The 12,565-nt window shown below is 34.6% G+C and overlaps 1 protein-coding gene across 2 annotated transcripts; it reads right to left on the minus strand.

Moving 5' to 3' along the window:
- Positions 1-5,498: 5,498 nt before the first annotated feature.
- LOC113333348 (histidine kinase CKI1-like) lies at positions 5,499-9,683 on the minus strand. Of its 2 annotated transcripts, none has more exons than XM_026579859.1 (7): positions 9,367-9,683; positions 8,596-9,285; positions 8,123-8,498; positions 7,435-8,003; positions 6,206-7,294; positions 5,925-6,086; positions 5,499-5,745 (listed from the first exon to the last, which is right to left on the minus strand). In XM_026579859.1, exons 1-7 carry the CDS (start codon positions 9,637-9,639, stop codon positions 5,734-5,736), a joined length of 3,171 nt encoding a protein of 1,056 aa, XP_026435644.1. In that variant the 5' UTR covers positions 9,640-9,683; the 3' UTR covers positions 5,499-5,733. The 2 variants fall into 2 exon arrangements, with proteins under 2 accessions (XP_026435644.1, XP_026435643.1); XM_026579858.1 differs by having other exon boundaries at positions 5,594-5,745; positions 5,900-6,086.
- Positions 9,684-12,565: the final 2,882 nt, after the last annotated feature.

The raw sequence follows: 12,565 nt of genomic DNA on the forward strand, positions 1-12,565 counted from the left end.
AAGATTGGAGCCGATAGATTAGACGGATATGTTAATTTGATGGCTCAGAAGCACTAAGTAAAATTTCTCTACTCCAAATGGTTGAGAGCAAAGAACTTTAATTCAACTTCCCGTTCAAGCATTTGTTTGATCTTAACATAAATATACATATTAGACCATGATTTTCACCTTAAATTTTGGATCTTGGATCTTGAATGATCGTAAGGGTTAGTCTTAGGAAATAAAATTTACAGCCAAAAGGAATATTGGAGAACTTATACTCGTACTTGATGTTTATTTTAATCTTCGGGCTCCTAATAGTTTTCAACCTCGCATGTGTAGTTTTAAGTGTTATGTATGGGGAGTATACGATGGCTTTTGTAAGTTCTTATTATGGATTTATTGATGCTTCTTTGTAGCTGAAATAAAAAGAAATTTGACAGATTTTCGTGTCGTAATTTATACCATAGTTAATAGTATGCTATCAAAGATTAAGAATGTGAAATATTAACTTGTTTCATAACATAAAATTTCAACATGTAAATATCATATACTTCATTTTCTTTTTATTTTCTGTTTTTCACTTTGTTATATAAGAAAACCTTAAGTCGACTTATTACAAGCTCCAGCTCCCCCGAGATTTCATGAGGAGCATGAACAGAGGGGAGCTCACCGGAGTTCTTGACAAACTATTAAGTAAAGAACTTGGGATTTTTTCCCTTCCACGGCTGAGAATCACCAGAAATAATAAAAATTCAAACGAAGTTAATTGCTACATAATTTTCGGTTACGAGGATCAATCTAAATTTACCCAGTTTCAGCTACATCTTTCACGATTCCACCTTGAATGTTCTTATGGCATCTTCACGTGAATCTTTCATACAATGTCTATAACCTTCTCAAAATGTCATTATCGTCAAACTCAAAATCAATTTTTGTATTTCATTTAACTTTGCAACTCATTTGAGAGTTTCATGAGGCACATCCTCTGCCAATCCTTTTGGATTTGTCGCCCTTCCTGATAAATATTTTGTTCTTGAACAAGTACATGCAAAATTAGTTGCTAGTGTTTTGTTGCTTGTTTTAGCTCTATGGGTTCTTAAAAAGTTCATACACTAATTGTTGCAACCACGAAAATAAGGTAGAAGGTCTTTATCCCATATATCAACCTACAAGTTATAAACTTTCCTACTATCATATAAAGATCAAAAAGAAAAGAAGAAGAAAAATGTTATTGTTAACGCTGCTCTACGCTATAACAGCTTGTAAGGAAATTGAAAATCTTATTAGCAATTTGAGCAACACATAAGCAGTATGTTAAAGGTCACATCACATATGCCTTTTAGAATAACCAGCACATAAAAGCATATGACTCGAAAAAGCTTATGTTTTTTCTTAATTAAACTTGATAACCTGACCATATGTTCAACCAGTCATGGAAATTTTTGTTGGTCTCGAAGACACTACTTGGAGATAAACTAAAATTTTCTCATACCTTGTTAGAAAATACACATTCCATGAACCGGTGATACAGAGTTTCTTGTCTATTCATGCAGGTGTTGTAGTTCAGCTAAATATAGTGTGAAATACTGACAGTTTTAACATTAGTAACAAGAAATACATTAGCACATTTCCAAATGAAAAGTTAAATACTAGGAGTGATGATGTCTAAGTTCCGGATTTTTCTGCACCCAATTATGAATTGAGGATTTATGTTTTCTTCCTCCTCAAGAAGAGAGACTCCACAGAGGGAATTACCATGCTTATTTTTTCTCATAAGTTAGGAAAATCTTGATGGAATCACTAGATTTTTCCTCAAACCACTTTTTCTACAACTCCAACTCTCAGAAGTTGTAAACAACTGATGAACAAAAACAATATCCATCATACAAACTGGTGCTTTGAAATGAGAAAAGTTGGCCTTAGGTATCCAGGGGTCTTCCCATATATTACAGTTTCGAATATTTCTTAAGTTGTGGTTTCAAAAAAAAAAAGAATTTACTACCTAAAATTATTTTTCGCAACCAAGAATCTCCTTCTTTTAGGTTATTGTTGAACTTTGGTATGTCGTCATTTTATATATATTTAGCTCTCATCAAAGAGGTTCATAAAGATTTTCTTTATTTAAAAGTTTCCGGGCAATTTTAGTTACCATCAGATTGTTAAAAACCTTCATACTCATGAAGCCTAGCCTCTTCCCTGAGTGTTTACAATTGGATTTAAAGTCACATGGTATCACAAAAATACCTCTAGGACTTTCAATATGTTTACAACAGAAGAATTTCTTTGAATTATCTATTTAGATCTCACACGTTATTTCGGGAAATTTAAAGCAATTAACTTGCAAAATACTAACATAAGAATGAACAAAGTCAATAAGAAGAATGATACTGTTAGGCACATCAAATGTGGTTAATCTCAGCCAATATAGCCGAGATTTTGCTGGAAATTTTGGTTTTGGAAATCAAAACGAAATTTGGTTGGAAATCTCAGTTGACTCGACCAGATTATGGCCGAAAATCCCAATTGAAGTTTATTTTTCTTGTGTTTTCAGTTTGAAATTTGTATGGATCTTGGGTTTTCAACTATTTTGGATGAAGACTTATTTTTTAGAAAACAAATTTGGTTGTATTTCATTTTATACATACACGACTTAACATGTGCAATATGTGAAAAGTGTTTAATATACATACTATAGATATAAAATTCGAAAACAAAGTTTGGGCAGTTACTCTGAAATTTCACCGAGAATGTCTCCCAGATAAAATTATCTCAATGTTGGTCCGACCAATACGGACAGATTGCAGGAATTAACTACATTGGATATCCCATAATAAATCTCGAAAAGGAATCCAATGGCTTTTAGCGACACTTATAGCATTGGAGTTGCAAAGGTTAAAGTGGGTCACTTACTCTCTCTCTCGGTCAGGATTTTCCCCCGATAAGTCCAACATTTTCATAAGGAGTTTATTAGCATTCTGACCAACAAGTCTTGCTTTGAGCTTGTCAACAATGGGACTAACGCATTTGATCTTACCTTTGTTAGTGATATGTGGAGAACCAGTCTACTTCATTTCAGTCCCAAAAATTTCTTGGGTGGTTTTGTCTTTTGAATTCTTGGTCTATGTGTTTGCAACATAAGCCAGTTGACTTTAGGAACGCTCATTTGAAGTCACGGTAAGTCCTAAAAAATAAATAAAGAGAATTCAGTATTTTACGCCTGAGCTTGGTAATAGTTTTTTTTCCCGAAAGCACTTTCAAAACATACTTATAATCGTATTTTTGGGGTATTATGTGTTTCCTCCCCTTTAAAGATCGTTAATTTGCATTACCTCCCATAGAAAAATTTAATTTGCGATACCTCGCCTCGTTACTTTTTTCATGCAATTCCAGTTAGCTGACTCAGCAATGGTGCACTCATCTTCTTCGTTAGTAATTGCAATATATAAACACATGGGCATTTTAGGTTGTTCGTCGAAAAATATTTTTGTCCTTGTCGCGCGTGCACTGTTGCTTAGTCAGCTAACATGAATTAGATGGTGACATAAAAAAATGGATGGAAAAAGTAACCGCTGGAGGTATCGCTAATTAAATTTTATTAGGGGAGGTAATGCAAATTAGTGAGCTTTAGAAGGGAGGAAACACAAACTATCCCCATATTTTTCCATCTTAATATTTGGTAAAGATTTTGCAAACTGGTTTTTGCAAATTACTTCCAAAGTTCTCGGACTTTTAAAAGCTGGAAAAGAGGAACTTTTACGAACTGCAAAAGCAACAACTATGCTCCCATCTTATATTCCTTTTCAAAATATACCCTTAAATATATGTATCATTTAAATTAAATAGTAATCACAAACGGGTTTTGTTATCTTGTGCACACATGCACAAGATAAAAGCCAATCATTGACCTTGAAAATGATAAAAAAAAACAATAAAAAAAGAGAGATAGTGTTTTTTGCATTGGAAAAGGTAAAGTCTGCACTTGTATAGAATTATCAATGGCCAGGATAACGATTGGGAGCCGAGCAACAATCTGAGCTCCCACCCCCCTCCGAATCGCAACACCTAATCCATATATCATTTTTTTCGTTAAAATGTTAGTATTATTTTATTATCATAAAGACTAAAGATATTAAGGGTAAATCATAAAACTATCTTGAGAATCATTATCATCATTAAACTATTACTATCATTAAGAGACTAAAGAATTGCTTAGCCACCCATGATGCTACTGTTAGAGTTGATAATATCCTGTAATATCATAAAATAAGGATTGTCATTTAGAAGGGAGTTGGAGCTTAGCTTGTTGTTAAGCTTTCAACTAATTTTAGTAGAAAAATGCTTTTACATCACAATCACAGCAATACCAAACTAAGCCTGGGCATAAAAAAACCATCTCCTTCGGTATTTTCCCCATGTTAATCCGATTCTATATTAAGAATATGAGCTTTCTTGAACAACATCGCATCCCTTCTCATAAATATTAAAAGTTAAACACAAATATCAACCAAAAAAAATCCCCAAATTCTTATACATTTCAGGCGCTCGCAAAAATTAAGATATAAGAAATAAATCACAAGATATGAGATGCTAAAAACCATTGAAATCCTATAAACTGCCATCTGCGTCACACAGAAACTTCAGATGTATGCTCGTGTCCCGTGTCCATGCGTATGGACACAAATACTGACACTGACACTCCTTGGACACAATTCGAGTACTAAGCAATTAAAAAGTTTATTACTTTGTTCACATAAAACTCTTTTGTGGGTGTAAATAGAAGGTTGAAGTTAGAAAAACAAAAACCCAAGGTAGCTGCCACATATGTGATCCCAATTAAAGCTCAAGCTAGCAAGCCACCACCCGCCACAAAATTAATATCTCATAAAAATCAGATCTAAACTTTTGTCCACGAGCGTACTAACCTATGAATAGACAATTAACATTGATTAAGATTGTGTCGTCATTTGTATTTATGTACATCTTATCAAATTATTAATATTTTTATACATACTGTCGTGTCCTCGTGAATTTTTAGAATTACCGTATTGGACACACGAATACGTGTACGTATCACACCCATGACAGTTTCCGTATAACGCAGGCTGCCATAAATATTATTGCTCCACAATCCAGATAATGTACTATTTGTATAAAAGCTAGATTTAGAAAAAGAAAAAGGAAAACCAGTGTGAAGAACATGGCTTTTCAAATCTAAGAGATAAAAGGACGCAGGTGACAAGAATGAAATCAAGGTTGGTTCTAATAAATAGTACTCATATTTCCGTGGATTGGATGATGTCCTTGTGTGTTTTTTTTTCCTTGTCATTTCTATAAATTCTTGTTTGGTCGGTCGCACATTCATGCTGTGTCGAAATCAGGGCAGTCATAATGTGGTCCCAAATCTTTACACCCCTTTTCACTATTCACACAAGGGGTCCAAAAATTCAACAGCTTTTCTTACATTCCATTTGCACCAACTGTAAATTAGTATGATGTGATTAAGCTTGAAAGTTCACGTAAATCAAACAAGAAAAGTTTTGCACTATCAAAGTTCCCTAACCAGTAACCATAGTATACTAGATATAGTTGCGAGTGTTACGACCATTTCTACTCCTTTCATGTTAAATTTTTTTTTTTTGCTTTCTCTCTAACAAAAACAATTACCATTAGGCATGCACGAGATTTATAAGGACGTATCGGACTGTTTGTTTTGCCGGAATCCAGCTCGACTTGTGCTCCATTCTCTCGTTGTCAATGTTTTGCCTGGCGGAAAAAGAAAAAAGGAGATTTTATTAGGTTGAAAAAACAAATGAAATTATTATAATTTAATTAAACAAGAAACCAACAAAAAGGAAATAAGAGTAAAATAACAACACATCAATAGTAAAATGACATTAAATTAAGATGAAAAGATCACCATCGATGAAACGAAATGCCTCTACCAACTTTTCTTCGTTTAGTGGTTTGGTAATATGAAAATCCATTACAGGTTCATCCTCACTTGAGTCATTGGATGTTAATGCTATGATGGGGGTTTCAATATCGTAAACGCGCTCTTCCATTCGTATTAGTTTTGCAGCTTCATAACCATTCATATTTGGCATCTACATCCAGAAAAACAAGGAAAAAACTTGTCTTAGTTAGCGATAACTCATGTCATACAGGAACTAGTTGAACGTGCTTCAAACTATATATAAAAAAAACAGATCGAGACCGAGTTTACCTGACAGTCCATGAAAATGCAATCATAAGGAGGAGATTTAGAAGTTCCTTGGACCCCGTGATGGTCATAATCATGTAAAGACTTGCGTACTTGTTTCACAGCTTCCTCTCCACTTCCACAACACTCAACCATGGCACCAAGACGAGTAAGATTATAGAACGAAATTTTACGGGGGAGTGTTTCGTCATCAACAAGCAAGATTTTCTTTCCACTCAGTGGTTTATCGCTTTGGTAATTAGTACTTGTACTACTACCTTCACAAAGTACTTGTTGGAGCCTTGGGGAACTTGCATTTGATCTAATATCATTTCCTTTTCCATGTGCGTTGATCATTTCAACTTGATCCAGGGATTTGGTTGAAGTTTCTTCACCAAAACTTCCAAATTCTGGTAGTAGCCTTAGAATCTCATATAGACAGGATCCATGAAGCGGTTTATGTACACTGTGATCACAAAAGTCAGGCAACATACTCTTCCTAAATGAAGAGGTCAATCCCACAACTTTGCACTGAGAATCACGCATTTCCTTGCTAAACTCAGAAACTATTGAACATACCTCTGACAAAGATTCTATGCCATCATCAATGACAATCAAAATAAATGGCGATGAATTTCCCGTACTAGTTTTCATGATAAGAGGGGATACATTATGTGTTCCTCCCATATTAGAATTGTGAGATGCCGACTTACTCAAACGTCCAAAACTTAACTCAGACTTCCCAGAAGAGCTGAAGTGGCTAAGATAATTAAAATTTCTCTTAAGCTTCTTCAAAGTAAATGGAAGTTGCTCAAAATGATTCAATGCTGAAACTTTGATCTTTAGGTTCTGCACGAAGTTCTGAATGATTTTTGTTCTTTCGTAACCATGAATCAAGAGTACAACATGCGAGCATTCTTTCATGGGGCTCAGATTTCTAGCATCTATTCCTGATGGTTGATGCAACTCGTGCCTGATGGGACTACAATGTATTGTGTCGGTAGGAGAACCAAAGTTTTCACCTTTAGAAAGAAATATATTGAAACGAAAGCAAGTACCTCTTTCCCCAAGTTCCTTATTGACAATGTTGATCTCGCCGCCCATCAGACGAACCTGGTTCACAAGTCAATTGGTTTTTGAGTAAAGAGAGCAATTTTTTTATATATTTTCTTTTGTGAAACTGATCAAACACAAGTAAAAAAAAAAATACAGTTAATTAAGAAAAAAGGATGATCTTTGATTAAAGTACATACCAGAGACTGAACGATTCCAAGTCCTAAGCCAGTGCCTCCTTGGTCAAGAGCCGTCTCTTTAACTTGAACAAAATTTTCAAAAACAGACATTTGCTTTTCTTTTGGGATACCCTTTCCTGTGTCGTCCACCTCAAATACTACTTCCAAAACTTCATTTTGTTGAACCGTATGAAGTGCATTGATGTAAGCTTCTTCTTTATTCTCGTAAAATAGGCTGGATATACAATTCCATATTCCGATCTCCCTTGGAATGTGTATTGCAGTTGTTGAGCTTTGTTTCTTTACCCAAACACGAAGAATGACATGACCTTCTATCGTAAACTTCACTGCATTACTAAGCAGGTTATTTAATATCTGTTTTAGTTTTCCACGATCACCTTTAACAAGACAAGATTTCATTATTGAGCCATCACAAGGATCTAACACTACATCTATTCCCTTTTCCACACCTTGTGGATATACAAAATTCACGGCTTCCTCGATAACTAGTCCTAGATCAAAAACTTCCTCACGAAGTTGCATCTTCCCAACTTCAATCTTAGTTGAATCAAGCACAGAGTTCACCAAATCTGAAAAGAAAACGAACATCAAACCCCAAACAATTACTCACAGTGAATTTCTCAAAACAGAAATTGTTAATATTTGTGTTCACATATATATAATAAAAAAAAAATACTAGAGAGCTCACCAAGAAGGTCTAATGAAGAAGCTTTCATCTGTGACAAATTATTTTTCAAGCTAGATCGAGGGGATATATCGGCAAGACATAAATCTACAAGACCGATAATTGTTGCAATGGAACCACGAATGTCATGGCTAGCACTTGCAAAAGCCATGGTCTTGTTCATACTCCTCCTTTCAGCTTGTTGTGTTGCTTCCATTTGCTTTATAAGTGTTGCACAGAGAATCATTTCTCTCTTAGCGCCTCTGCACATTAAGACTACAAAGAATAACGGCGACAAAAACATAGATACGACGGTGAACACCATTAACCAAAATGAAACCGGATTATTCTGAGAAACTGGTCTTAGTAATCCATTGTGTGGAAAAGCCAATACGGATACCTACAAAACAAAAAAGATGCAAACAGAAGTCATATCAACAGATTTCATCAAAGTTTACTTGCACTAATTTAAAAAAAAAATTAACTAGGAAACTTACAGATTGAATGCCGGCTATCTCAAGGGGTGCACAAAAAAACATATACCGTTCCTTGTAAATCGTTATATCATTAGCTCTCATTAAGTTATCAGCAGCTTGACATGAAATATTAACAATTTTACTTGTTAAATCGACGTCATTCTTAAATTCAAAAGAAACGGTACCATTATTGATTTGCATACTTCCATTAAGATTCCCATAATGTGCGAGTATAAGCCCATCATATGTAGCTAGGAACAGGGTTCCTTCTAGAGTGTTTACACTTCTGATGGCATCTGCAAAATCATTCACTGGTAAGCCAAGAGAAACTACTCCTCCGTTAGTAGCAGCCGCTGAGAAAAACAACGGTTCTAAATTTTTGCCCCATCTGGTACCTACAAATGTATAAGAAGTATTACTATTGTTCACTGCCTCTTGAAACCAACTTGAGTTCACAAAGAATTCTTTCCCACTCAAGCTTATGGCGTCCCCATTTGGAACACCAGTGTTACTGTCTACGGGGTGAGTATACCAGTTATACGAAGTCGGAATATTGGGAGCTATCATTGTTTCAACAAATGAAGTATTCGAATACAATGCAAAAGTTTCATTTTCTTCGGTGTAATAGGAGAAGAATTGACCATCTGGTTGCATGTAAGAAATCTGTGATAAAGGAAGAACAGAGAACACAAGAAACAATTTTGGAGCAACCTACAATGCAAACATCAAATCCTTATCAGACTTAATATTGTTGACATATATATATATTTAAAATGCAACAATTGTACTTACCATTGCGCTGATATCAGAGAAAGATGTCGCCGTATCAAGGGATAAAAGATTAGCTAAACTCATCGTTGATGAATTGATAGGAATTAGAGATCCGGATATTGTTTGAACCTCCGCTAAAATTTGATTTTGCAAATAGTTACCAACATAGTCATTAAGTTCAGCTCTTTCGGACATAGTTCTATACAAAAACATTACCGCTGCAATTGGAATCAGTAACACCAAAAACCCCTGCATGATATAACCAGTATTTGTTAGTTCTTCATTATTTCTCATGCATATTTTGTGCTAAAAGATTTTCAACCGAAATTGAAACTATGTTACAACAAGATAAACACTACAACTTTAAAAATTAACTAAAAAGTTTTAAACAGTAAACCAAAAACTAAAAAAACACTAATAAAATATCCGTATGTATTGTGGCAAAAGTCTTACAACTAATGATGAACTCAGCTTCATCGTTGCCATTAACAGTCTCTAATGGAGTTGCGATGCATAAAATGGTTCGACTATTCAGAGTATAATTATAAATATGAGAATATTTAGAGTGATTATATTAAGGTAATCTTCTTACTTAAACAAATAAGTAAACAATCTTATAAGTATATTCGATTATCTTGTGCATCCTAGTATATTTTAGGACATCGTTACCAAAATTATTTGTAAATTGAAAAATACTTCATAATTATACAAAATATTAAAGGTAAGAAAATATTTCATAGAACACTTGCCAGTTTTTATATTGGCAAGCGAGGGAATCGAGTTAGAACACTTGCCAGTTTTTACTATCAACTTTGGCCTTTCAGCCTCGATGGACTTACAGAATTCTGATACAGTAATAATGAGATTGTAAATGTAGGATCTTAATTTGGTCATGAATTTCTGGAGAAAGTCTAGGACTGGAGTTTGTATTTTGATCTTTGACAAACTATGCACGATTTCAAATCCAAATCAGCCTTATGAATAATATATTTACGAACTTTTCTAAAGAAAAAACAAAATAGTACGAGGAATTAAACAACTTGATCAGACAGCCTTGATTCAAGTAAAAAGAACAAGTACCACAATATAATCTCTGTAATCAATTAGATGCGGCTTAGCAATCGATCAAAAATAACTAAAAAGTAGATGCGGCTTAACTAATGTATACTTCCCGCTGTCTTTTGAATGACTCCTCCCTTTCAAACTTGAGCTGTTCATAAAACTTATTAATGAAATTTTCAGCCAGTTGATCTATATTATCACTCCTGCTGCTGCTAACCGTATTTCTGTCATCCTCCACAACTGACCACCTTCTTAGACTTCTATTACTTCGCTCGTCGTTACGAGTAGTAGTGGTTTTGCTTTTGCCTTTGGAGCCTGCTCTTCCAGAATCTTTAACGATCAATCGCTGATTGATATCCATGTTTTTAATGAGAGGAGTCGCTACAAATCACTTAAATGAAGTTGGTCAGATGAAAGAGTTATTTAGAGAGATTATTGTTGTGTTTGCTAATTTGTATTTCTCTGCACAACATCAATCAGGTATATATATATTGTTCCTTCCTTTTGATGATATCATCATTACTTTGAAGCGCGTTGATGGAAGATTAGTTAATTGATTAGTGCAGTTGAAAGTAAAACGAGTTTTGTATGCAGAAATCTAAAGAAAGTGGAAAACTTGAAATAAAGAAACAAAGCAAAAAGTGAAGTGTTGATTAGAGACATAATTGGTTCGATGGGCCATAGATATTTCCGCCCCGAAATTACCATGAGCTATGAGGCACGAGAAAGACCAGTGAGTGGATGCTTAACTAATTCTACAATTAATTAAAAATGGATTATACATGTGATGCTCGTGAGTCGTTATGAGCACGAGAAAAACCAGTGAGTGGATGCTTAGCTCCATCTTGGGGACGTTTTAAATCATTTATTTGTTTTTGAATTAAAAAGTTTACCCGTCCTAGAGGTCGGATTTAGAAAAATGAAATTGAACCCGATTAAATCAGTTTCTGTATGAGTAGGGAAATCTTGAAATAACAGGACAACAGCAACTAGAGAGCTCAAACTTCAAGAAAAAAATCACCTGCAAAAATGTGCTTGAACAGTTTTCACCAAAAGGTAGAGACCTGGACCGCTGCAGTTAGTCATAAGGACCATATTGCTACTGTGTGAACAAAACGAGAGAAAGCAAGAAGAAGAAAGAGCTGAGTAGGCATAAAAGAAAATCTCAAAGGAATCGAAAAACACTACGAGAAAATGATTGGTCGAAACCTATGAGAAGTTAAAAGTTTGTACTGACATCATGGCTTGGCCACAAGTCATTATACCACAACTAATACTAATGTTTACTAGTTGCAGGAGACTGTCAGTTATTAGGTTGTGATCACATTACAGCCAGCAAGATATGCAAAAAACTTTAAGATGCCATATTAACTTCAGTTCAAACGTTTATGACTGTTTTGTTCCCAATAAATCTACAGCATGTGCCGTGTGATGACCTAAAACATAATATAGAATGTGGCGAGACAAACTAAAGAGGCAACTAGTGGATGTATGATGTAGATTCTATATGTATGTTTAAATATGGCGAGACAAACTTTCTAGCATATCCTACGTTGATAAACACGACGGTGGTGAGTCTACAAACTTGTGCAGTTTTATAGCTCAACAAAATCAATGTGAAAGAATTCCTTGACGCATCAAACCTAAGAAATCTGAAAGACAAAGATGAACATTTATACTGAGCTCATTGTGGAGCGCCTACACACCAAACCATACAGCATCCATATCATAGAAGTTGGGTTCCTCAATAGACACATAAATGAACAAAATCTGGATAGGAAGCTCATCTTTGGAGCTTTTCTAGCCAATTTCTCCACATTGAAAATTTATTTTCTAGCAAATCCACAATGAACTGATCACTTGAGGGCATCACAAAAATTAACTATAATACATGTATTGAATTTCTTTCTAGTTATCAAGAAATGTATTTTCGTACTTAAAATTTGAGTAGCCATGAATCTTATCACGGGTCAACAAGAAACAGAGGAATTACAAACTAAAATAAACTAAATTGAAGTGATAGAAGCAATACCTTTATTTAATGCAGATCAAGTTCTTTTGTTGATACATGTTCATCCATTCACGCAGTTAGTAGAATTTACCCATCTGTTCCAAGAAAAAAAAAATTGAAGCTCATTACACTGAATTTTTATGTGCA

Source organism: Papaver somniferum, unplaced genomic scaffold, assembly GCF_003573695.1.
Source record: "Papaver somniferum cultivar HN1 unplaced genomic scaffold, ASM357369v1 unplaced-scaffold_132, whole genome shotgun sequence".
Taxonomy (NCBI): domain Eukaryota; kingdom Viridiplantae; phylum Streptophyta; class Magnoliopsida; order Ranunculales; family Papaveraceae; genus Papaver; species Papaver somniferum.